This window comes from Solanum pennellii, chromosome 4, assembly GCF_001406875.1.
Source record: "Solanum pennellii chromosome 4, SPENNV200".
Taxonomy (NCBI): Eukaryota; Viridiplantae; Streptophyta; class Magnoliopsida; order Solanales; family Solanaceae; genus Solanum; species Solanum pennellii.
In genome coordinates, this window is record NC_028640.1 from 70,749,636 (window position 1) to 70,773,927 (window position 24,292).

At 34.5% G+C, this 24,292-nt stretch overlaps 4 protein-coding genes across 8 annotated transcripts; 2 read left to right on the forward strand and 2 right to left on the reverse strand.

Moving 5' to 3' along the window:
- Nucleotides 1-1,960: 1,960 nt before the first annotated feature.
- Nucleotides 1,961-3,165, reverse strand: LOC107017015 (MDIS1-interacting receptor like kinase 2-like). The gene has a single exon (XM_027916619.1). It carries the CDS (start codon nt 2,789-2,791, stop codon nt 1,961-1,963), a length of 831 nt encoding a protein of 276 aa, XP_027772420.1. The 5' UTR covers nt 2,792-3,165.
- Nucleotides 3,166-3,322: 157 nt separating this feature from the next.
- Nucleotides 3,323-6,755, reverse strand: LOC107015973 (MDIS1-interacting receptor like kinase 2-like). The gene is given in 3 exon segments (XM_015216433.2): nt 3,323-3,824; nt 3,923-5,912; nt 5,914-6,755. Coding segments are annotated over 3 exon segments (3,105 nt in total). The 5' UTR covers nt 6,715-6,755; the 3' UTR covers nt 3,323-3,510.
- A 3,951-nt stretch (nt 6,756-10,706) lies between these two features.
- LOC107017986 (serine/arginine-rich splicing factor SC35-like) lies at nt 10,707-16,442 on the forward strand. Of its 5 annotated transcripts, XR_001456581.2 has the most exons (10): nt 10,707-10,865; nt 10,962-11,040; nt 11,834-11,913; nt 11,983-12,049; nt 12,263-12,334; nt 14,299-14,508; nt 14,601-14,787; nt 14,860-14,993; nt 15,242-15,559; nt 15,665-16,272. XR_001456581.2 is itself a non-coding variant. In XM_015218305.2 (8 exons), the coding sequence occupies exons 1-8, from the start codon at nt 10,790-10,792 to the stop codon at nt 14,863-14,865; spliced, it is 777 nt and encodes a 258-aa protein (XP_015073791.1). In that variant the 5' UTR covers nt 10,707-10,789; the 3' UTR covers nt 14,866-15,103. The 5 variants fall into 5 exon arrangements, 2 of the variants coding, with proteins under 2 accessions (XP_015073791.1, XP_015073792.1); XR_001456580.2 differs by having other exon boundaries at nt 15,242-16,442; XR_003577887.1 differs by having other exon boundaries at nt 14,604-14,787; nt 15,242-16,442.
- LOC114076924 (probable leucine-rich repeat receptor-like protein kinase At1g35710) lies at nt 15,282-22,532 on the forward strand. The gene is made up of 6 exons (XM_027916620.1): nt 15,282-15,424; nt 15,488-15,559; nt 19,710-19,813; nt 19,962-20,876; nt 20,976-21,467; nt 21,508-22,532. Exons 1-6 carry the CDS (start codon nt 15,282-15,284, stop codon nt 22,206-22,208), a joined length of 2,427 nt encoding a protein of 808 aa, XP_027772421.1. The 3' UTR covers nt 22,209-22,532.
- The last annotated feature ends 1,760 nt before the right edge of the window (nt 22,533-24,292 follow it).

The following is a 24,292-nucleotide window of genomic DNA, read 5'->3' on the forward strand; positions in this document are numbered from 1 at the left end:
CTAGTAACACAAGTGAAATGTTTCCAGTATTTTACAACTATAGACTCTCTAAATTTATGCATACATCCATGATGTTATAAGTTTGATGCATAATACTCTCTATTTTCATCTTTAAAATATCATTATTTGAAATGCATTGCAATGTATACCAAATGTTACAACTTACAAGTATTACTATATCTTTAACTTGTTCATCTTTAGCAAACATAAAACTATTTTTCTTAGCATTTATTGGCACAAGAAAATTGAAATGTTACCTTCAACTTGATATTGTATCCACTATAGTGAATCCTTCAGGTTGAAACACTAAACTAGATAAGCAGAAGTAACAATAAAATACACAAATACTAGTCCTAGTAATAATAGCTTTTTATTCTTACTTACTTCACAACCGTACTTGGTTTCAAAACTTGCTTCTTCTTTTTTCCATACATAGACACCTTACATCTCGGGGACGTTTTTCGCCTTCATAGAAGTTATTTGAGAAACAGGTGGATCCATTGACAACATACTGGAGATGAAGTGCATTGTTGGCCTTGATGATATTCACCCTTGTAAGCCAATCCAATTTCTTGGACTCTACTGCATTGCTCAAAATACTAGATAAGCTCCCCTTCTCCATGTAATCGTAAACCAAGAATGAGTGTTGTGCATTTGAACAGAAAGGCATAGAGTTTCACAATGTTCCGATGCTTGATCCTTGTCTCATTCATGAGGCTTTTGCGATGGTTAACCTCATATGAAGAAAAAGTCTCATCTAGTATATCGTAATAATCCTATTTTATTATGTTATCAGTCAAATTGTTGATGTATGACATTATGTAACGGCAAAGAACAATACAATGTATCCACAATACGATACAATATAATATAATATAATAAATACATTATGAAACAACACGTAACAACCATTCAAACAAAGTGTTATAAGTTTTGGTGAGTCAATAGCATTTATTTCTCACCTTGTGAATTACGTGTAGAACGACTTCAAGTCAATGGTCTCACTATCCATGAAAGTAAATACCAAAGAAAAACAAATGTTTGTAGAAACATTTCAATTGGCCAAGCTTTAAATTTGTGGAAATAATGGGAGATTTTCTATCAATTTTTTTGGAAATTTTGCAAGTCTTTGGCATTGACTAACATGAGTTGTATCATCTTCATGAGCTATATGGGGTGAAATTATTGCAAGTTCCGTTCACATAAAATAAAACAATTTTGAAAACAAGTTAGATTGTAGAAATTTCAACGGCTTGATTAAGTTGGAACTGCAGAGGTCTCTGTTCAAGAATGAAGGCTTGTCCAACATTTAACTTTGCATCTAAATTAGCATAATAGACAAATATGTTCGTTAACTTAACTTTAACTGATATTTATATCCTCTAACTTTAGATAGACATGAAAAGATACTTAAGCTAGTATAAAATTGAATAAGTAGACACACACATCCTAGGTAGTAGACAAATTCCCACGCTAGACACATGTTTCTACTTGTTCAACTCGAGAGTGGGATTTCTTGCTTGAGGATTCCATTGCCAATATGGTGCTCGGGTTTGGAATCTTAATTGAAGGCTTTAGCTTTCTATAGTTATAATTGTCAATTAGTTTCTATAGGGATCAGCAGAATGTCTAACAGTGAAATGTGGTTTGATCAACTTCAAAAAGATGTTGTTATTAGACTATTATCAATGTGATGCTGCTTTTGTGGCAAGTTCTTAACATCAGGGAATGCAGCTATGCTTTGGTGCTTAGTGGGGTGAACCAGAGTGTCCAATCAATTGACACTCAACTTACAGAGTGTTTCAAATTATAGAAGCATTCACAGTTCAAGATTTTTCACTATTTAAATTAACATCAGCAGTACTCATAAAACATGGAACTTGCTTTTATTACTTAACATCAGTATATAGTATACTATAATTTGTATATATTCTAGTACGGAGGCTCTGAATCTTTCAGGTTAAAANACATAGCCATATGTGCCTGCAAGTGCAGTACAATTGGATGAGTCTGGCTTGAGAATCTTAGCTATGCCAAAATCTGAAACACAAGCTTCAAACTCGGAGTCAAGCAAAACATTACTGCTTGACATGTCCCGATGAACAATTGGTGGTGAGCAATCATGGTGCATGTAAGATAAAGCATAAGCAACACCTTTGATGATATTCACCCTTGTAAGCCAATCCAATTTCTTGGACTCTACTTCGTTGCTCAAAATACTAGACAAACTCCCCCTCTCCACATACTCGTAAACCAAGAACGAGTGTTGTGCATTAGAATGAAAGCCATAGAGTCTCACAATGTTCCGATGCTTAATCCCTGTCAATGCCCTTACCTCATTCATGAAGCTCTTGTGATGCTTAATCTCAAGTGAAGAATGAAGTCGCTTCACAGCTACATTTCCCAATGATGGAAGATTTACCTTGTAAACACTTCCGAACCCTCCTTTCCCAATGCAAAATGTTGCATCAAACTCCTCTGTGGCTTTTAAGATATCCCAGTATAATGAACTTCCATGTAATGAGGATATTGAAAGCAGACCATCATCTTTGTCAATGGAATCCCGTCTTTCAACGTCTCCAATTCTTCTTCTTTGGTCACACATAAAGAGAGAACCAGCGAAAGCACAAAGCAGCACTAATGCTCCCAGAATAGGAAGTACAGTGATGAGGATGAGTTTATGTCCCTTCGCCATTGAGTGCTTCTTCACCATAGAAGATGGCCTTTCGCAAGGTTGGAATCCAGTCACATTGCCACAAAGACCTTTATTACCTTCTAATGAGGCATTCATAAAAGCTTTATTATTAGGGATTGGCCCTTCCAACTCGTTGTATGACAATACAACATCCTGCAAACCAGTCAAACTATCAAATTCTTAAGGAATGTGGCCAGAAAGGCTGTTGTGGGACAGATTCAAGTTCGCCAAGTCCCGCAAACTAGCAAACTGAGCAGGTATTTCTCCATCAAGAAGATTATGGCTCAAATCAAGTACATTAAGTTGAGTTATACCCCCTATCTCCTTTGGAATTTTCTGGCCAAACTTGTTACAACTGAGGTTCAAGTGAAACAGGTGTTGGTAATCTCCTATAAACGTTGGGATCGACCCATTCAATCTATTGTCTGATAGATCAAGGGACTCTTAACTTTGTCAGGGACCCAAGTTCTATAGGAATATTGCCAGAAATTTGGTTGTTTTTCAATGAGAGCTCAACCAGAGAGGTTAATTTTCCAAATTCCTTTGGTATTTGCCCAACCAAATGATTTGCTGAAAGATCAAGTCCCAANTATATAGTATACTATAATTTGTATATATTCTAGTACGGAGGCTCTGAATCTTTCAGGTTAAAATAAGTAATCTATATAAGCAACTCAACAATACAAAAAGCAAGTCTTAATAATGTTTTGCTATGGAAGTTCTGATCAACAAACTTGTTACTAATTCACAACCACTTGGTGCCGAGCATAATCTTTTCCAAACAACGGCACCTTACATCTCGAGGAATCTCACTTTCATGGAATCTGATGATTGGGTGGATCCATTGATAACATATGAGAAATGAAGTGCATTGTTGGCCTTGATTTTGGATTTTCAACCAAACACGAGATTGCTAGCTTGACGATGAAAACCAAAAACTCTTTTACTTCATCCTCAGGATGTGGAAGGCGTTCATCTAGCAAATCGCTTAGCTGCACATCTCTTGTTGATGGATTTGCTAGAAGAGCAAGGTATTCCCCGAAGTGCTTTCCTTTGATTACCTCCAATGCTAATACTCCAAAGCTGTAGACGTCACACATCTCCGTCACCTTCAATGTGTAGGCAAGCTCTGAAACAATAAAGTTGCAAATGAGATGGAAACAATATAGAGTGTAGTGTGCAGATATAGTTCATGAACTAAAAAAAGGATAAGAAGTTAGATCTTACCTGGTGCTACATAGCCATATGTGCCTGCAAGTGCAGTACAATTGGATGAGTCTGGCTTGAGAATCTTAGCTATGCCAAAATCTGAAACACAAGCTTCAAACTCGGAGTCAAGCAAAACATTACTGCTTGACATGTCCCGATGAACAATTGGTGGTGAGCAATCATGGTGCATGTAAGATAAAGCATAAGCAACACCTTTGATGATATTCACCCTTGTAAGCCAATCCAATTTCTTGGACTCTACTTCGTTGCTCAAAATACTAGACAAACTCCCCCTCTCCACATACTCGTAAACCAAGAACGAGTGTTGTGCATTAGAATGAAAGCCATAGAGTCTCACAATGTTCCGATGCTTAATCCCTGTCAATGCCCTTACCTCATTCATGAAGCTCTTGTGATGCTTAATCTCAAGTGAAGAATGAAGTCGCTTCACAGCTACATTTCCCAATGATGGAAGATTTACCTTGTAAACACTTCCGAACCCTCCTTTCCCAATGCAAAATGTTGCATCAAACTCCTCTGTGGCTTTTAAGATATCCCAGTATAATGAACTTCCATGTAATGAGGATATTGAAAGCAGACCATCATCTTTGTCAATGGAATCCCGTCTTTCAACGTCTCCAATTCTTCTTCTTTGGTCACACATAAAGAGAGAACCAGCGAAAGCACAAAGCAGCACTAATGCTCCCAGAATAGGAAGTACAGTAATGAGGATGAGTTTATGTCCCTTCGCCATTGAGTGCTTCTTCACCATAGAAGATGGCCTTTCGCAAGGTTGGAATTCAGTCACATTGCCACAAAGACCTTTATTACCTTCTAATGAGGCATTCATAAAAGCTTTATTATTAGGGATTGGCCCTTCCAACTCGTTGTATGACAATACAACATCCTGCAAACCAGTCAAACTATCAAATTCTTCAGGAATGTGGCCAGAAAGGCTGTTGTGGGACAGATTCAAGTTCGCCAAGTACCGCAAACTAGCAAACTGAGCAGGTATTTCTCCATCAAGAAGATTATGGCTCAGATCAAGTACATTAAGATGAGTTATACCCCCTATCTCCTTTGGAATTTTCTGGCCAAACTTGTTACAACTGAGGTTCAAGTGAAACAGGTGTTGGTAATCTCCTATAAACGTTGGGATCGACCCATTCAATCTATTGTCTGATAGATCAAGGGACTCTAACTTTGTCAGTGACCCAAGTTCCTGAGGTATATTGCCAGAAATTTGGTTGTTTTTCAATGAGAGATTATGAGAGGTTAATTTTCCAAATTCCTTTGGTATCTGCCCAACCAAATGATTTGCTGAAAGATCAAGTCGCGAAAGACCTTTGATGTTTCCAATCTCTGGTGGTATGCTACCGCTAATGTTATTTCTGGCTATCCAAAAAGTAGTCAAATTCTTGCATTTCCCCCAGTTGCTGCTGAGTTCGCCATGAAAATCATTGTCGCTCAAATCAATGAACTGCAGCTCCGGATAGTTACCAAAAGCTTCAGATAAATTCCCAGTAAAACCGTTGTTATCAAAGCGAACCCTTTTGAAACTGGAGCAGTTGCTCAAGCTTCTTGGTATTGGCCCTGTCAGCTTGTTACTATTCACTGTGAAGTCCTCAAGTTTCCCACCTTGGCAAAGATTCTCAGGCAAATGGCCTGAAAACTGATTTTCATCCATTTCTATCACTACCAAGTTGTCCAAATATGCAAGTTCTTTTGGTATAGAACCAGAAAGTTTGTTGACACGCAGAAACAAAGTTTGCAAGTTTCTCAAATTGCCAAAAGAAGTAGGAATTGGACCGGTAAGTTGATTAGTGGATAACTGTAGATCATTCAGTTGTTTCAGGTTCCCCAATTTTCTAGGAATGGGACCAGAAAGTTGGTTTGAATGAAGGTACTGGAGCTCAGTTAATTCTCCTATAGCTTTGGGAATTGGACTAGAAAAATTGTTTGTGCTTATACTTAACTCCTGAAGTGACTTCATCTTCCCTATTTCCGGCAGGAATATGACCAGTTAATTGGTTTGAATGAAGATAAAATCGAACGAGATTGACAAGTTTTCCAATTTCTGGAGGAATATGACCAGCTAACTTGTTTGAATCAAGAAAAAGTTGAAGGAGATTGACAATTTTTCCTATTTCTGCTGGAATGGAACCAGAAAGATGGTTCTCATACAGATGCAAATAAGACAATTTGTCCAAAGTCCACAATGAAGCAGGAAATGAACCACTAAGAAAGTTGGAATTCAAAGCTAGCTCAGTCAGAGACCTTAGGTGACCTATTTCCTCCGGAATGGAACCATTTAATTGGCTGTTAAAGATGTGGAGGGTCTCAAGCTTTGTTAATGAGCCGATTTGTGGTGGGATTATGCCCGAAATCTGATTGAAGGACAAGTCAAGATAGCCAAGATTAGTGAGCTTTCCTATTTCAGGTGGGATAGTGCCAGAGAGGTTGTTCATGCTAAGATCAAGATAATCAAGAAAAGGGAGTGATGAAAATGGAAAATCATACAGTGTGCCAATGATACCAGCATTTGTCATATTCAACATGTTTACCCTACCGATAGAACATGTAACTCCATACCAGTCGTCGCATGCATTAGAACTCACCGCTCCAATGCTATTGGTACCAGCAGGTCCACTTAGCGTCCACGAAGCCAATAAGGAATTGTTCTGGTTTTGGAAAGTTGCTTTCCATTTTAGAAGAGCAGTTGCTTCCTCAGTAGTAGCAAATGTAACTGTGAAAAGATATAAGCATGTAACACACTGAAGGAAATTAAATATTGTGGGAACTATCATCATTGCTAATAATTAAAAGATTATTTTTGGTTTGTGATAGAAGTTGTGCATGGTTATACTTGTATTTATATTGTAATGAATTATAACTAAGTCTTTGTAAGTCAATGGCATTTAGTTCTCCAACTTGTAAAATACGGGTAGAGTTAGAAAGACTTGGAATTATTCACAAGTCTTCTAAAATGTCCATGACTGTCAAGACTCAAGGTACTATCGTGGGCCATGTACTGTGGAATTATTTCAAGAAGAAACAGTCAAACACGCAGGGTCTCTGTTCCATATTCGAAAATTAAATAGTTTCTTATTTATTTTCTCGTGTTCAGTACGTAAACAAAAAGTATTTATATATAATCTAGACAACTATAATTGGAGTGGGGTAAAACTCAAGATCGAGCACCCACTCGTTACGAGCTCTTTGCAATGAGGTAGCTGAGCGAAAAGCAATATCTGCTTGACCTTGACAAAGTGCCTAATGTAATAAACAATAAAAAAGCATAGAGTGGTATTAACATTCCTGTGTCTGCTTTATTTCAGAGTCATGTTACATTTAAGTGTTGTTGTTGTCCTCTTGACCTAGATCTCTGGTTTAATAAATAACCTTTAAAACTTTTAAAAGGTTATTTAGGGAACTCATTCAGAATGGACAATAACAAAACGTCTTGAGATTCATGTATAGGGTTTAGTTTCGTGAAACTTCATCTTAGATGTCCGATTGTGCATTATAAACATACGCCTAATACTCAACGTGAGCTCCTAGCTCGGAGCTCGCTCAATGGTACCTACCAAAATCATGTGTCAATTTCCAAAAATGAGCATTTGACCTTTAAATCATATTATCATCCTATCATACCATTGTAAAAGTGGAAAAAACCTAAATTGAAAAGCAAAATTACCAAAATATCTCTAAATATTGAAGGACTATTTTACCCATTATTTAAACACTACACCTATTAATAATTTTGTACAAAAAAAGTAGAATAAACATTCAATAAAGTAAACATGATGCTTAATTTAACTTTAATGGTTAACTATGATTTTTAATTTTTGATGTGCACAAATAGACACTTAAATTTATATAAATTAAACAAATAGACGCATTCGTCCTACAAGACGCACGTTCTACATGGCGATTCTGTGTCTACATGACATTCTAAGTGTATTATGTCACATAAGACACGTGTGTCTACTTGTGTACACTCAAAGTTGGAAAGTATAAATGTCGACTGAAGTCAGGTCAATGAGCATATTTATATATTATGCCAAAATTATATATGTCTAAATACTTTTCTTTGTTTACTTTTAATTATCCATTATTCTAAAATTAGATTTCATTTTTACTTGTCACTTCTAATGATGTTTTCGAAAAAAATTTGGGGTGAGTCTGGGTATAGGACATATCAAACACGTTTTGGTGCACAAATTGAAGGTGTAGATTCATAGGGCGTAAATTCTAAAATCTGGAGCACAAATTTCAAACATACAAAACGCATGCCTCAGAAGTTAACTTTTTTTTTTTAATTATTATTATTTTGTTTTAAAACATATTTTATTATTATATTGATATAATGATACTTAGATTTTATATTATTATGCTTTCAAGTTGTAGTGATTTTTTCTAGAACGTATAGATAAACTCTAATATAGAAAATGACATCGATATAAACAATTTTTTAGTTAATCGTGTCTGAAAATAGAACTTTTGTAGCACTATAGGTGTTCTTGAGATAACTTTATTCATTTTGGTCATTACTCTTATATGTTTTTTTAAAGAAAATTCTTCTTTAAAATACATAAACAATAATTACTACAAATATTAATTGAGTGTGGGAAAGGCTAGCAGCTGCGCGAAAGCCGTTGCGCCTTAGCGCAGACCGCTGAACATCATTTGGGCAGATCTGGAGGGCCTTCTTGCATGGACTTGGGCTTGCTTTGATGATGGGCAGGCCGCCTCTGCTACTTCCATAACATGGGCCTTTGACATGAAGGAGGCTAATGATTTTATTTGATATAATATGACACAACTTGATTTTGATAACCTAAAAAATTGAACCAAATTACAAATTGAGTCAAATAAAAAATAACTCGACTAATGATTTGATTTAATTTGGTTTGGTATTGAAAAAAAAGATTTAACTATATTTAGGATGGTTTGGTTTTAACTAAAAAAAATTAACCCAAGATTAAATCAAACCGGCATTATATATGTAATTTAAAATTTTTATTTTATAAATAAAAATATTTACTTTGAAATCATTTAAAAATATTTTTTATACTATTTCATAGTTTTTATTATTTAATATATTATTTCAAGTTTAAAACTTAGAATTCGGAATGATTCAATAAAGATTATAGTTCATAGATGTTGATGATTATAATAAAACTTAAATCAAAATCAAACTAGTTCTAATGCAAAGAGAAAATCAATTCAACACTAAGAATGACAATGATGTTAAATATTTGTTCTTTGGTTTTACATTAATTTAGACAATTAAAATAATAATCTAATTTTAATTTTTCTTAAATATTAAGTAATGTAACTAATACTTATTAAACTTAATTTAGCATAATGTACTTTTAAATTATGATTATTTTCGTTATGACTTTACAATATTTATTTTGTACGATGTTTTCATTATTATTTTTTATTGAATACTTTCGTGTCATTAATACTTATCTCATATTTTGTGTTATTATTTTTAAGAAACACCTTAGATAATTGTATTTTAGTTGGACTAAAGATATATTTGGAGCACAAGTTAGTTATATGTTTGTACCGAAAATCTAAAAATCTGGAAAAATTTGAAGTTTATTAGTTTGGTTCGATTTATAAATTTAGAATTTGACACAATGGTTTGGTTTGGTATTTGAAAAACTCGAACCAACCCAAAAAGTCCAAATTTCATTATTTTGGTTTGGTTTATAATTTAAAAGTTTTACACGAATGATTTGGTTTGATATTTAGAAAATCCGAACCAACCCGGTCATGTACACACCTATTGAGGACTATGATCTTAATTTTGACACTTAACTTGATTTTGACAACTATAATCTTTAATTTTTGGTGCACAAGTACACTTAAACTGTATAACATTGAACAAATAGACACATTCGTCCTACATGACACCATACATTACGATTTTGTGTCATACGTGGCGTCCTACTGACTCCTACATGTATTATGTCATGTAGGATAAGTGTGTCTATTTGTTCAACTGTATACAAATTTAATTGTTTATTGTGCACTCAAAGTTAGAGGACATAGTTATCCATTGAAGCTAAGTTAAGAATATTTTTATGGATTATGTCATTTCATTTTAAAGATTATTTGGCAATTATCAATTTTTTGTTGTTAGTTGTTAAAAGGCAAACAATTCATCTCATTTGCCTTTCTCAATATTTTTGGGTGTGCATAAATAGAGACTTAACTTTGTATAAATTTAAAGTAATAGACACACACGTTCTACGTGATATTCTACATAGCAATTTATGTCCTACGCATGTTTTGTGCCAATAAGACTTATATTTATTTATATAATTTTAAGTATCTACTTGTGGGTAAAAATATGAAATAAAGCTAAGTTAATAGGCACAATTATGCATTATTAAATTATTAATGCCATTAAATTACAAATCAATAATCAAGAGACACAATTTCAATTTCACTATTCATCTTTTTCCTTTTTCTAAGAAACCTAATTCATTAAATGGTAATTTCAAGTGTCAAGAATCAATATGGTAAAAATATCTTCTATCATTATATTTTAGTAATAATAATTTTTTATTTGTGTATAAATCAATATACATAGCAGAGACTACAAAGGTGCTTTGGTACACTAGTTAAAGGACTAAAACTGCTCATGTTCATATTTCAAAGACCAATTTAAATCAATCCAAAAACATAAGGGACTATTGTTATCATTTTCTCCAAATAGTAGGCATAAACTGAACCTTTGCAAATATATCGAGGGCAATTTGGTATAAAATACCAAATATACAACATTGGCTTCCTTCTACAAGCATCCATATAGCTCAAACCCTAACCATTCATCAACCTTATCTGTCTTCACTCCGGCGAACGGCGATGTCTCACTTCGGTAGATCAGGCCCACCGGACATCAAAGACACCTACTCTCTGCTCGTTCTCAACGTTACTTTTCGTAATTATCCATTCTCTTTCCCTATTTTTAGCAATTTTTTCTTCTTTTCTAGCAAAGTTGTTGAATCTGATAGTTAATTACTGTTTCCCTGTACAGGTACCACTGCTGATGACTTGTTTCCTCTATTCGATAAGTATGGAAAAGTTGTCGATGTCTTTATCCCTAGAGACCGAAGGTTCGTATCTTTCATACTTGTTTTTTTTGGCAGAAGCGTTAATAAGTACTTTTATAGTATTGTTACTGTATATTTGGCCGTGTTTACGAAGTGGAAGTCTCTTCGGCTTTTTCAGTACCCTTATTGTTTGCATAATTGTATTTGTGATGTTAATTTGATTGCTGTGTTATTTTTTCTCCACCAACTTCGTTATTTGATGCCTATATGACACATTTTATTCCAGGACGATCTAAATTGTTCGACATCTTGAAACTAATAAAATCACCATGTAATTTACTTATAACTATGACGAGTCTGAGTTTTGTATGTGTTGCTACTTTTGAAAATATAAATTCATTTGATATATTCTTTATCAAACAGACTTTTCAAATATTATCCTGATATAATATTTAATGACCATTAATATAATGCATACTTTTTGAAAACAGCCTCCTTACCCCTACTAGACTCTACTTTTGGGATAATACTTGTTATGTTGTTGTAATATAATACATAATTCAAATTATTATTTTAAGTTGTGTTATTTCTTCCTACTTGCCTTCCCCTTGGTGAGCAGCTTTAGCGGGTACCTGCACTGTTAGGTAGAAGGATGCAGGTATTCGTTACCATTATATAAAGAAATAGAGTGGGAAGGAAATGATTTCTCCTTTTCAAGTGTTACTTCTGATTATCTTACATTACATATGAACCGAGATGTATGTATGATGTCTTAGTGTTATCTTGATGTGAAAATAGACAAAGATGTAGCCATATCTCTAGTCTTAGACTGGTACAATGCTTATTTGTGCTTCAGGACTGGAGATTCTAGGGGTTTTGCATTTGTGCGCTACAAGTATCAGGATGAGGCTCAAAAAGCAGTGGAAAAGCTTGATGGTAAGTGATCACACTAATATTTGGATGGTAGCCTATGTTGCTGTTGTTCACACTGATATTTGGTCACAGGAAGAGTTGTAGATGGTCGGGAAATCATGGTTCGATTTGCGAAGTACGGCCCTAATGCTGAGAGAATGTAAGTCTTGTTTGATGCAAGTATTCCTTAAGTTGTGGAGATTTCCTTGTTTAAAGTTGTGATTTTCATATGTGTATTTTTTAGGTGCATCTTTATCCTATAATCTAACATGTATTTTTAGGTGCATCTTTATCCTATAAACTAATTTGTAATAACCTTTTGTTTGTGGGAGTAAAACCATGTCTGACAGACTAGGATTGTTTTTGTGATCAGTGACAAAGGTAGAATTTTGGAGCCTGTACAAAGGCCAAAAGGGAGGTCAAGAAGCCGTAGTCCTAGACCAAGGTAAGAGCTTAATTTAATTATGCCACTTAAAGTGTTATCATGGACATTGAGATTTCCATTAGAATATAATTGTTTGTTTTAGTGTAATCTTGGTCATTATCTTTGTTGATTTTGTAATCATGAAACACTGGGGATACTTCCTATAGGGAAATTCATGTGAATATTTGATCAGACATGCTTTCTACATCAACGGATTTTTACAAGTGAAACGTAGTGAAGTGCACCACTTCCTTAAAGCACACAATATGTTTGTTCACTAATCAATCTACTTGTGCTTTGCGTGGTCATAGAAGAAGATGGGGAATTCCAGACATGATCTTGTAATAAAATTGATTTTTTAATGTTATCACACACACAACTTCACAACTGCCCATGTCACCAATTCTCAAATTCTATTCATTCAAGTTGTAGAAGTTAAAAATTAATTATCATACAATGAACTTTGGAGCCTAGAAAAAGAAATCTACGACGATTAGGAGAAAGATGTCCCTTCAAGTTGCCCTCTCAATCAGGCTAGATAGGAGTAACTGATCAAGAAAATGCTTGTTTCTATACTCGCCTTAATTGGTTTAAAACACCCTTTGCTTCTATTCTCACCCTAAGTAATCATTTGCATGTACCAGATGATAAGAATTTCACATTCTTATTTTATAAAAGTTAACAGTGGCGCGGTAGTTTTTCATTTTTCGCGCTGGAAAACTGGAAAAAAGGAGACAATATAGGAACTATTTGCATCTTGCGTAGGTCCATCCATATACAAGATGTTATTTTTCTTTGAAGCACATAATTTATTAAAAAGCATAATATGGCATACATGAATTCAGTATTATACTAATGATCAGATTAGGAGTAAAATAACTAATTTAGAGCCTGTATGGATTAGCTTTTGACTTATAAGTGGCTTATTTACCATTTTATCTTAAAACCAAGTGCTTATAAGCATTTTTTTTAATTATCCAAACACTCCAAACGTGCTTCAAAGTTATTTTGGCTTGAAAAAGCACTTAAAATAGGCCAATCCAAACAGGTTCTAATTCATATTTAGAGAAAGTGTATCCAAATTCAATTTTCTTTGTAAAAAGTATGGTCAAACACGACTCCATCTTTTAAAATTCAAATAAAGTTATAATATTTAATTTTAACGGCCAAACACTTACTTAGTAAACTCTCTTTCTTCATCAGCTGTTGTAATTGAACTTGCCTTGTATAAATTTGCAGATTTCTTGATCTTCTTTTTTTGGCTAAGATTTTTCCTCTGATTGAATTGATTGATTGAGTTGATACTGATGTTATATGGTCTTCATGCTTTCAATTCCTCTGCAGTGTGTAACAACCATCTCAATGTAGTAAACTGAGTGAGGGGGAAATAGGGAAATCAGTAACATTGTTATCTTACTTTGAGCCATTAATGTTTATGATGACAATAATGTTGTGATTTTACTTGTTTCCTGCCATTAGTAAATGGATGAAAACATTTGTTATTAATTAGTTAAAGCAATTTAGATTGCCAACATCTCAAAACAACTGAGTAGGTTCACGAACATGTTTCAGTGATGGAGGCGCCTTTATATGTCTAGCATCATCATCTACTGCCCGACTGGATACTAATATCAGTTTTCTGTCTTGGGATTATGTACAGAACAAGCTATAACTCCAAAGCTTTTTGTGTGTGTGTGTGGAATGTGGTGATCCCATCAAGGCATAAATGTTTGAGCTTTTGTGGATAAGCATATTTTGGTTTAGAATGGATACGGGCATATTTTGGTTTAGAATAGATACGGGTTTATATTCTTCTTCTATAACTAATTCCTCTCCAAAATCAAGGTGGAAGTATGCACATAATATTGCTTCCCCTTTTGTGTGGTACTTGAGTTGAATGATTGCCATTTTGCTTTTTAGCTAAGAGAGGTTGAAGAGTTGTATCCACAATCTGATCTTCACCCCTTTTTGTTTGTTTATCTTAGGCATCGTGATCATAGGGACAAGGATTCTAGAAGGAGAAGCCGAAGTAGAAGTAGAAGTAGAAGTAGGGGAAGGTATGAGCGTGATCAGTACCGTGGAAGAGACAGAGATAACCGTCATCGGAGCAGAAGCCGCAGCCCTGATTACCACAGAGGTCGTGGGAGAGGTAAATATGATGAGGACAGGCGCAGCCGAAGTCGGTCTCATGGAAGGTAGACCTTTTCTTGTTAATATTCTGCTTCTCATCTCTCATCCCCCATGGAGAACTATTTTTATAAGCTGTCTAACTTTTCATTTTTTGTAGAAGTGCCTCCCCTGCTCGCCGTAGCCCCAGTCCTCGAAGGAGCCCTTCTCCACGAAGAACAACTCCTCCTAGGGATGCTAGTCCAGATGGACGTAATCACAAGGACCGGTCTCCAACTCCAAAGAGTATATCACCGCGGGGTAGACGTGCTGGTTCTCGCAGCCCCTTGCCACGTTCTGATGCTGATGTAAGTTGTGGCTGTCATATACTTTTTTTTTGTAGTATAAACTTGATGAAAAAACATTATTTTATTTTGCAGGATTGAGGAGCAAGGGAGGAGCCACAGTTGTAATCTGGCTTTGCTTGATGCTGCGTATCAGGACATTCCTAAGTGAATGATCCTTTCATCTGTATTCTGCTTGCTAGAACTGGTTGGCCAGACTTATTTATAAGGTTTAACTTCTTTTTGTTGTACTTAACCAGAACTTCTTTTGATGTTACCTCTGCATTCTGGTATTATGGAATGGTTTTGTGATATTAAGATTTCTACTGTTGGTTTTTAATTACGCTTCTGTGGATTTTCTTTCTGCCTTTTTTTGTTTCTTATTGCTTTTCTGATTCAAAATATACTTGCATGGTATATTGTGATGGTATACGTTGTTTGTAATTTACTTATGATGGGAATTATTGGCCTTCTATAGTTGGGTCCGTGAAAAGTCAATGTGGCTGAATCACAAGACGATGCAGCAGCTGTTGATGCTGTTATATTTGCTGTTGGTTGTAATTTTGTTGCCGTTCACAAACTACTGTTTCTTCGCTGAATGGCAAGGAGATGCAGCAGCTGTAGATGCTGTTTTAACTTGGCTGCTTATAATTTGTTGCTGGTGACATACTACTGTTTGTTGGTTGAATGCAAGCAGATGCAGCAGCTGTTGGTGCTGTTTTAGCTTTGCTGTTGTATTTTTGTTGCTGGTGACAAATTACATTTTCTATACAGATGTTCTGGATTCTCATGATCGGTAAGGGTAAGAAACTCATGAATTACTGAAGTTGCACTAGGTTAATGCCCTTTGGCCTGACAGTCATTTCGTTTTTGTCTCAACTTCATATTCTGCCCTGAGAAGGTGTTAGCTGTGATTTTAAGATGAAAGGAATCCACATGTCTAAGTGTAGCAGTTGAAGTTGATTCCAGGGCGAGATTTGTTATGCCGAGTAAAGATTTCGATATAAGATCTAATCTCAATGAGTTCCAAGGGTAGTGGTTTGACCATAAACATCTTGCAGACTTAATTCTTTATTCATCTTAAAATGAACAAATAATATTAAATTTCCCAATCACTTATACTTTGTTCTAGTGTCTCTATTTGCTTTATGGTCTTGAAAGTGTTCTTCAAGTACATAGCACACACCTATACAGTGCATGATTTCATGCTTATACTTGTGAAGTTCTAGCTGATATCTGTAGATCTGTTGTTGCTGTTGGCTGATTGCTTATCAAACTGATCCTGGTTTTTGGTGTTGATGGTTTGCTTGATGTGTTTAATTGGATCCTCTGCACGTGCCTTCTGAAGGAGCTTAAGCTGTGTGTTTATGATGTGCTGACTGCCATGTCTCCTCTGTTATGCACCAATCTGGGTTCTTTTTCATTGAGATGTGTGCACATTATCAATTTGGAGATTTGATCGATTCCTGTGAGATGTTTAATTTATCGAACATAACCTTCTTTGATCTATCTTCAAGTGTCTGGAATTTGTGTCCCCGGAGAGCGGTTAAATTACCTCGTTTAGGTGTTCTCCCTACAGAATGTGTCCTCTCATATGGGTTTTTGGTCGTATATGCTTGTTACCATATTGAACAATCTCTTTTTGCTAAATGGCTGAGTTTTACTTGTTTGGAGAGGAAGTTGGGGAAGGTAACTAGATATAAATTTGGTCTTTTACTTGTTACGAAATACTTTGTCGTAGTGTGATGGACCTATTGCCATTGCTCAAGTTTCATGCTTCAATTTTGTTCTGGTGGCAAAATTATAGTCAAACCGCCCAATACGACTCAACCCATTTAGGTTTGGGTTGGTTAATGACCTGCGTATTGGTTTAGCTCAATCCATTTCAACCCATTAAAAATTGGGTTGTTATGTTAGTCTAATTTATTTTTGAGAGATCTTGTTAAAAGATTTTTGATTTTATACTTTATATATTGCTATAATTCTAAAAATAATAATTTTATTACTCTGTTCCTTTTTAGTTCATTTTAGAAAAGGCACACATAACAGCAATTAGTATAGTGAAGTTACAATTTTGCCTTNCTTGTTAAAAGATTTTTGATTTTATACTTTATATATTGCTATAATTCTAAAAATAATAATTTTTTTACTCTGTTCCTTTTTAGTTCATTTTAGAAAAGGCACACATAACAGCAATTAGTATAGTGAAGTTACAATTTTGCCTTTATTAAATATGGTTTCAAAAAGAAAGAATTAAAGCTTAGAAATTTTTAAGAAGTTAAATGAGAGTATAATAGGAAAAAAAAATTTGTCCTTTCTTGATTTGTTAAAATGGATAAGTAAATAGGAACATCTAAAAGAGAAAATATAGACAAGTTAATAGAAACATAGGAAAGTAGGTACTCAACCTTGTAAAATAACAAGATATCAAATCTACTGAAAGTTGTGCGGGGTTTGGTTATGATTCATTATTGGTCCAGTTATCTAATCTGTTTTGGCCCAAACAAATTGGGTTGGGTTGAAGTAAGGTTCGATTCGTTTATTGTTTTGACCCGTCCAAAAGTAATTAAATTTGTACAATTGCCACTCTTATGTATGGGCGAACTAATGGCAATCCCTGCCGAAAGCTGTTAGGTTTGCTAGGCATAGAGTTGGGACGTTTATAATTTCTTCTGTCTTCTTATTGTCTGGCCTATCCAATTGAAGAATTTCAACATATATATCTCATCGGTGAAGAATTCGTCACATTTGGTGTTTACAATAATAAACCATATATTTTTTCAATGTTCACAGATTTGTGTCTAACAATAATAATCATAGTTTGGTTTACAAGTTTATATCTCTAATACCTGGAAATTTGTAATTCTGGGATATACCGTATTTTATGTTGCTCATTATCTTTTTACTTCCGAGCGGTACCCCAAGTTCAGCACGCCATCAGAACAATGATTTCAACATTCCGCTCTACGTGGCCTGCGAAAAAAATACAATTATTCACAGTGTCGTTGGCACTTGGGTTCTTAAATAATTTTTTTGGTTGGGTTAAAAATTTTATTTTCATAATAACAAACACGTAAAATTTATATTTTTATGTCATACCATCCTGTTGCATGAGTTAAAGAACTTATGTCCTCTAAGCATAAGATGGGAGTAGGGGTGTTTGCAGGTCGGTTTGGATCGGTTAGAATAAAAAATTAAATCAATTTAATCGGTTTTTAAAATTATTAAGACCAAATCGAACAACATATAATACATATTTATCGGTTTTGGTTCGTTTATAAAAAAATAATTCATTCAAATGTGAACAAAGTGAGAACGACAATTCATTCAAAATGATTGAAATTTTGAGCTTTTGATCATTGAATTTACTATGATTAAAGCTTTAACATTCACTATATTGGCTTAGAAGGAAGAGAAAGTAATGTTTTCAGTCCCATAAATAATTGTCATAGACAATCATTTAAATGAAAAATTAATAAGATAAATGTATTCATCTTGACATTTTTGCTTTTCAATAAGTAAATTATAAAGAAAATTTAATAAAAACATATAAAGATTTTTTAAATTGTTTATAAAAATATATATTAAGCATGTATTAATAAAACATACCTATAGAATTTTTCGATCGGATTCAGTTATTTCTTCGACTTCGACTTTTTCTGAATAAATTCATAATCAAATCAAATATTATCGATTTTCAAAAATCTAACACCAAACCAAGCCCAAATAAAATTGATTTTATTTTATCGATTTAATTTAATTTTTCAATTTGAATCGATTTTTATCTAAACGTGAACACTCCAGTTGTGAGTATTAGTAAAAAATAAAGATACTCTTTTGTAGGGCAAGTTGTGTAATTTCTTCCTATTGCATGTCCATTAGCTCAAATGACTTTTTATATCAAAATATATTTCAACCATATTCAAGGCATAGGCCCACAATTGAGATACCCTTTTAATTCGTTGGCATGTACTTACATGAACAGTGACTCGTTGACTTACAAGTGGTTCTAGGTAGACCCGTATTTTACAAGCTGATAAACAAATTCAAGTGACCTACTACCTACTATGCTATGAATTATAATTATGCATATTCGATTTAAACTATGGTTATTTCTTAAACAAAAAATATGCAAATTCTGTGCAATATGACGCAACTATTAACAGGGTCATTGGCACTTATGTTCTTGAAGTTTTGCGCTTTCATCTCCTAACTAATAAATTTTGTGTATCACAAAAAATTAAATTGAGACAATCTGTATGTGTGTATCTGTTTTAGAGGTGATATAATGTGTATCAATGTTTTAGTTTCAAAGCTAATATGTGTATCACAAAAAATTAAATTGAGACAATCTGTATGTGTGTATTTGTTTTAGAGGTGATATAATGTGTATCACTGTTTTAGTTTCAAAGCTAATATGTGTATTTGTGATTGCACAACTTTAAGCTAAGGTCACAATAGAGACAGCCTTTTAATTTATTGGTATATACTTAATTACACGAACGGTGACGCATTGACTTCCCAAGTCGTTCTAATAATTAACATTGACTCAGCAAGACTTCACTACAATATATATATAAAACAATACTCGTGATCTTTTAGCTTTCATTTAAGATGGTTCCCAAAATTTTTTATTTGCTTCAGTTTTTCACTCTCTTCACAGTTACTTTTGCTCTCTCAAATGGAAAGCAAACATAAATAATTCCTTATTGGCTTCATGGACACTAAGTAGTGATGCATGCAGGGGTTGGTATGGAGTTATATGCTTTAATGGTCGGATAAACAGGTTGAATATTAGTAATGCTGGTGTCATTGGTACACTACATGATTTTCCATTTNAAATGGAAAGCAAACATAAATAATTCCTTATTGGCTTCATGGACACTAAGTAGTGATGCATGCCGGGGTTGGTATGGAGTTAAATGCTTTAATGGTCGGATAAACAGGTTGAATATTAGTAATGCTGGTGTCATTGGTACACTACATGATTTTCCATTTTCATCTCTCTCGTTTCTTGAATATGTTGATCTTAGCGTAAACCAGCTCTCTGGTATCATCCCCCCTGCAATAGGACAATCTTGACTTGTCGTCTAATCACTTTTCAAGCAAAATCCCACCTCAGATTGGCTGGCTATCAAAGCTTAAGACTCTCTTCATCTTTGAAAACCATTTTATTGGTTTCATTCCTATTGACATAGGTAACTTAACTGAGCTCAAAACTCTGCATCTTTATTCTAACCAACTTTTTGGTCCCATTCCTAGTGAATTGGGGAATCTTAAAAACCTCAATGATTTGGAGCTGTCGCGTAATAAGCTTACTGGTTCAATTCCAATTACTTTAGGTGACTTAGTTGAGCTCAAAATTTTGTACCTTCATTCTGACCAACTTTCTGGTCTCATTCCTACTGAGTTGGGGAATCTGAAAAACCTCAATGATGTGGAACTATGCAATAATCAACTTAGTGGTTCAATTCCAATTACTTTAGGTGACTTAACTCAGCTCAAAAATTTGTTCCTTTATTCTAACCAACTTTCTGGTCTCATTCCAAGAGAGTTAGGGAATTTGAAAAACCTCAATCATCTGGAGCTACAAGAAAATCAACTTACTGGTTCAGTTCCATTTACTCTAGCTGACTTAACTCATCTCGAATTTTTGTACCTTTATTCTAACCTACTTTCTGGTCTCATTCCTAGTGAGTTGGGGAATCTGGAAAACCTCATTTTTCTGGATTTATGTAACAGTCAACTTACTAGTTCAATTCCAATAACTCTAGGTAACTTAACTGAGCTCAAAATTATGTATCTTTATTCTAACCAACTTTCTGGTCCCATTCCTGTAGAAATAGGGAAGATGAAATCTCTTGAGCAATTATCCTTGTGGAGTAATAATCTTTATGGTCCAATTCCAGTAACTCTGGGTGGCTTAACTGAGCTCAAAGTAGTGCATTTTTTTTCTAATCAATTTTCTGGTCCCATTCCCAGCGAATTGGGAAATTTGAAAAACCTCACTAATTTGGATTTATCTGATAATCAGCTTACTGGTCCTATTCCTGCTTCCTTTTGCAACTTGAGAAACTTGCAGTCACTATATCTCACTGCCAACAAACTTTCTGGTTCTATTCCAAAAGAACTTGCATATTTGGAGAACTTGGTTGTGCTGGAAATGGATGAAAATCAGTTTTAAGGCCATTTGCCTGAGAATATTTGCCAAGGCGGGAAACTTGAGAAGTTCACGGTGGCTAGCAACAAGCTGACAGGGAAATTACCAAGAAGCTTAAGCAAGTGCTCGAGTTTCAAAAGGCTGCGCTTCAATAATAATAGTTTTACTAGGAATCTGTCTGAAGCTTTTGGCATCCATACAAAGCTTCAGTTCATTGATTTGAGTGGCAATGATTTTCATAGTGAACTCAGCAGCAACTGGGGGAAATGCAAAAATTTGACTGATATGCGTGTAGCCAGAAATAATATTAGTGGTAGCATACCAACAGAGATTGGAAATGTCAAAGGGCTTTTAGGACTTGATCTTTCATCGAATCATTTGATTGGGCAGATTCCAAAGGAATTTGGAAGATTAACCTCTCTAGTTAAGCTTTCTGTGCAGAACAACTATATCTCTGGAAATATACCGAAGGAACTTGGGTCACTGACAAAGTTAGAGTCCCTCGATCTATCATACAACAGATTGAATGGATCAATCCCAAAGTGTATAGGAAATTTTGTGCACTTGTTTCAGTTGAACCTGAGTAACAACAAGTTTGGCCAGAATATTCCAAAGGATATTGGAAGTATTGACTCAGCTAAATGTACTTGATTTGAGCTATAATCTTCTGGTTGGAGATATTCCCCCTCAGTTAGCCAATTTGAAGGTATTGGTAAGCTTAAACCTTTCCCACAATGGCCTATCTGGGTGCATTCCTGAAGAACTTGAAGGTTTGACTGGTTTGCAGGATGTTGTATCGTCATACAATGAGTTGGAAGGGCCAATCCCTAATAATAAAGCTTTAATCAATGCCTCATTGGAGGGTAATAAAGGTCTTTGCGGTAATGTAGCAGGACTCCATCCCTGCGAAAGGCTTTCTTCTATGGTGAAGAAGCACTCAATGTCGAAGGGACGTAAACTCATCCTCATCATTGTACTTCCTGTTATTGGAGCACTTGTTCTACTCAGTGTATTTGTTGTTGTTTCTTCTATATGTGATAAAAGAAGTAGAGTTAGAGACATTGAAAGACGGGATGATGGTTGGCTTTCGATATCCATGTTAGATTGGAAGGCATTGTACAGGGACATCTTAAATACTCATCCCAAAAGCTTCATCAACGAAGTAAGGGCATTGACTGGGATTAAGCACCAGATCATTGTGAACCTCTACGGCTATTGTTCGAAAGCACAACACTCGCTCTGGTTTACGAGTATGTGGAGAGGGGAAGTTTGTCTAGTGTTTTAAGCAATGAAGTTGAGTCCAAGAAATTGGATTGGCTTAAACGGGTGAATATCATCAAGGGTGTTGCTTTTGCTTTATCTTACATGCACCAGGATTGGTTTTTATTATCAAACTAGCAAGCTCCTGTTTGCTTGACAATCCAAAATCAAGGCCAACAATGCAGTCCATCTTTCGTAGTTTATCATCAATGAATCCATGTCTATCTACTCATAAGATAAACCCCCATGTAAGGTAAGTTGTATATACATAAGGTGTCTTTGTATAGAAATGAATAGCCTTTGTTACTGAATGGTTGTGAAATGTTGGAATGTATGTGTCCTTTAGTTACGATAGGACCATGTCCTTTAGCATAATTACGATTAACAAAAAATAAATACTGAAAGTAAAAATAACACACGCAACTTTACGTGGAAATCTCCTTGCTCAAGGGAGTAAAATCACGGCCTGTTTGGATTTTTCAAACTGCTTTTACTAAACTTCACAAGCCAAAGTAAAACCCAGTTTACAACATATACGAGATTAACCTTTAATCTCACACTAAGTAATATAGCGATTACTTAACCGAGCCTAAGCAATGCCTGCATTGCCCACAACCCAACTGATTAATATAGACTTTAACGCAAGACACTAAGTTGCCCTCAACTAAGTTCTTACAATGATTCGCCCAAGTTTGAAACGTTTCTAATACAAGCGAAACGAATCCAATAATATAAGCACAAATACAAGCAATTAAAGTAACAGCTGGTTCAGGAAGGAAGCAATTGGAAAATCTATGAGGTCCCTTGCTGTTTTTGAAGTTTGAATATCTCTCTTTGCATGAATGAATTAATTTGTTGTTTGTCATGTTGAATATATCAAACATCAAGGGTTGATACACATTGACCAAACAACCTCGTCCCTTCTGATTGGTGTGGTACACTAACGACCTCATCAACCTCTAATGCGGACAGCTTTCCAGTTGTATAGCTCAAGGGCCTGGAGGAGCATACTATGCAGAGGACCCGATCCCTACATTTGTGAGATCATCAAAAACATCTTGAAGCATTAAGACTTATCGTGAAGCAAGTAGTCTAATTAGAAAGCCACTAAAAAAGATATTACTGGTACTAATATTGTTGAAGATAATTATCTAATTCCCTCGTGCCAAAAAGTAACTAAAACAAAATTCGATCATGTTTTCTAAGTACTGAAGTTATAATAAGATTACTTTCCATAATTCTTATAGCTAATGAAAAATCTCAAATAATTGAAAATATGTGCATAAATATGCCTCTTAAAATTATGCCTTTGCTCCTCTTACCTACCCTTCTTTTTCTACTGTGTACTATGTACAAGCTAACATTGAGTTGATAGAAGAGGAAGTTTTACAGCTAAAACTCACCAAAAATTCATTAATCATTTCCATTTATAACAAAGTTTTAAGCGTCTAGACTTGTAGCTACTCTTTCCGTCCACAATTGTTTGTCAGGTAAGGTAAGGTAAAGTTATGTACTTCCCTCAAGGAAAATTTAATACAAAATGTAATTTGACTAATATAACCCTACTATACTAAGAATATTAAAAATCTACCTAACTTTTCAATTGAACAAAATGGAGCAATTATTAAGGGCAGAATTGAAAAAAATCACTAATTTATTTCTTGATTATTGAAATTGACAATTAATTTTAAACATCTATTTTTAGTACTTGCTAAACAATTGTGGACGGAGAGAGTATTTTTTTGGGTGTCATGTGTTATGTTTCTATACTCTATTTATTGGTCTTCAACTTCCAACTACTATATGGTCGGTCGTGTTTGGTACGACCTTTTCAATTTTCTCATGTTTGGTTAGATTAAATGTTTTGAAAGATGTTTTCCAAATTATCTAATTTTCTTTAAATTTAAAGAAAATGATTTCCCTTCAATACTTAAAAATTTTTTTTTTCCAAAATTCTCTTCCAACTAACAATAATTTAAAGCTTGTTTTTTTAAAAAAAATTAACTTTAATTTTTTTTTACCCCACCTCACCCCTCCAAAAAAAATATATAAAAAGTTGATTTTTAAAAATATTTCTAATTTCAATTTTATATTTTTTTTATCCTCTAC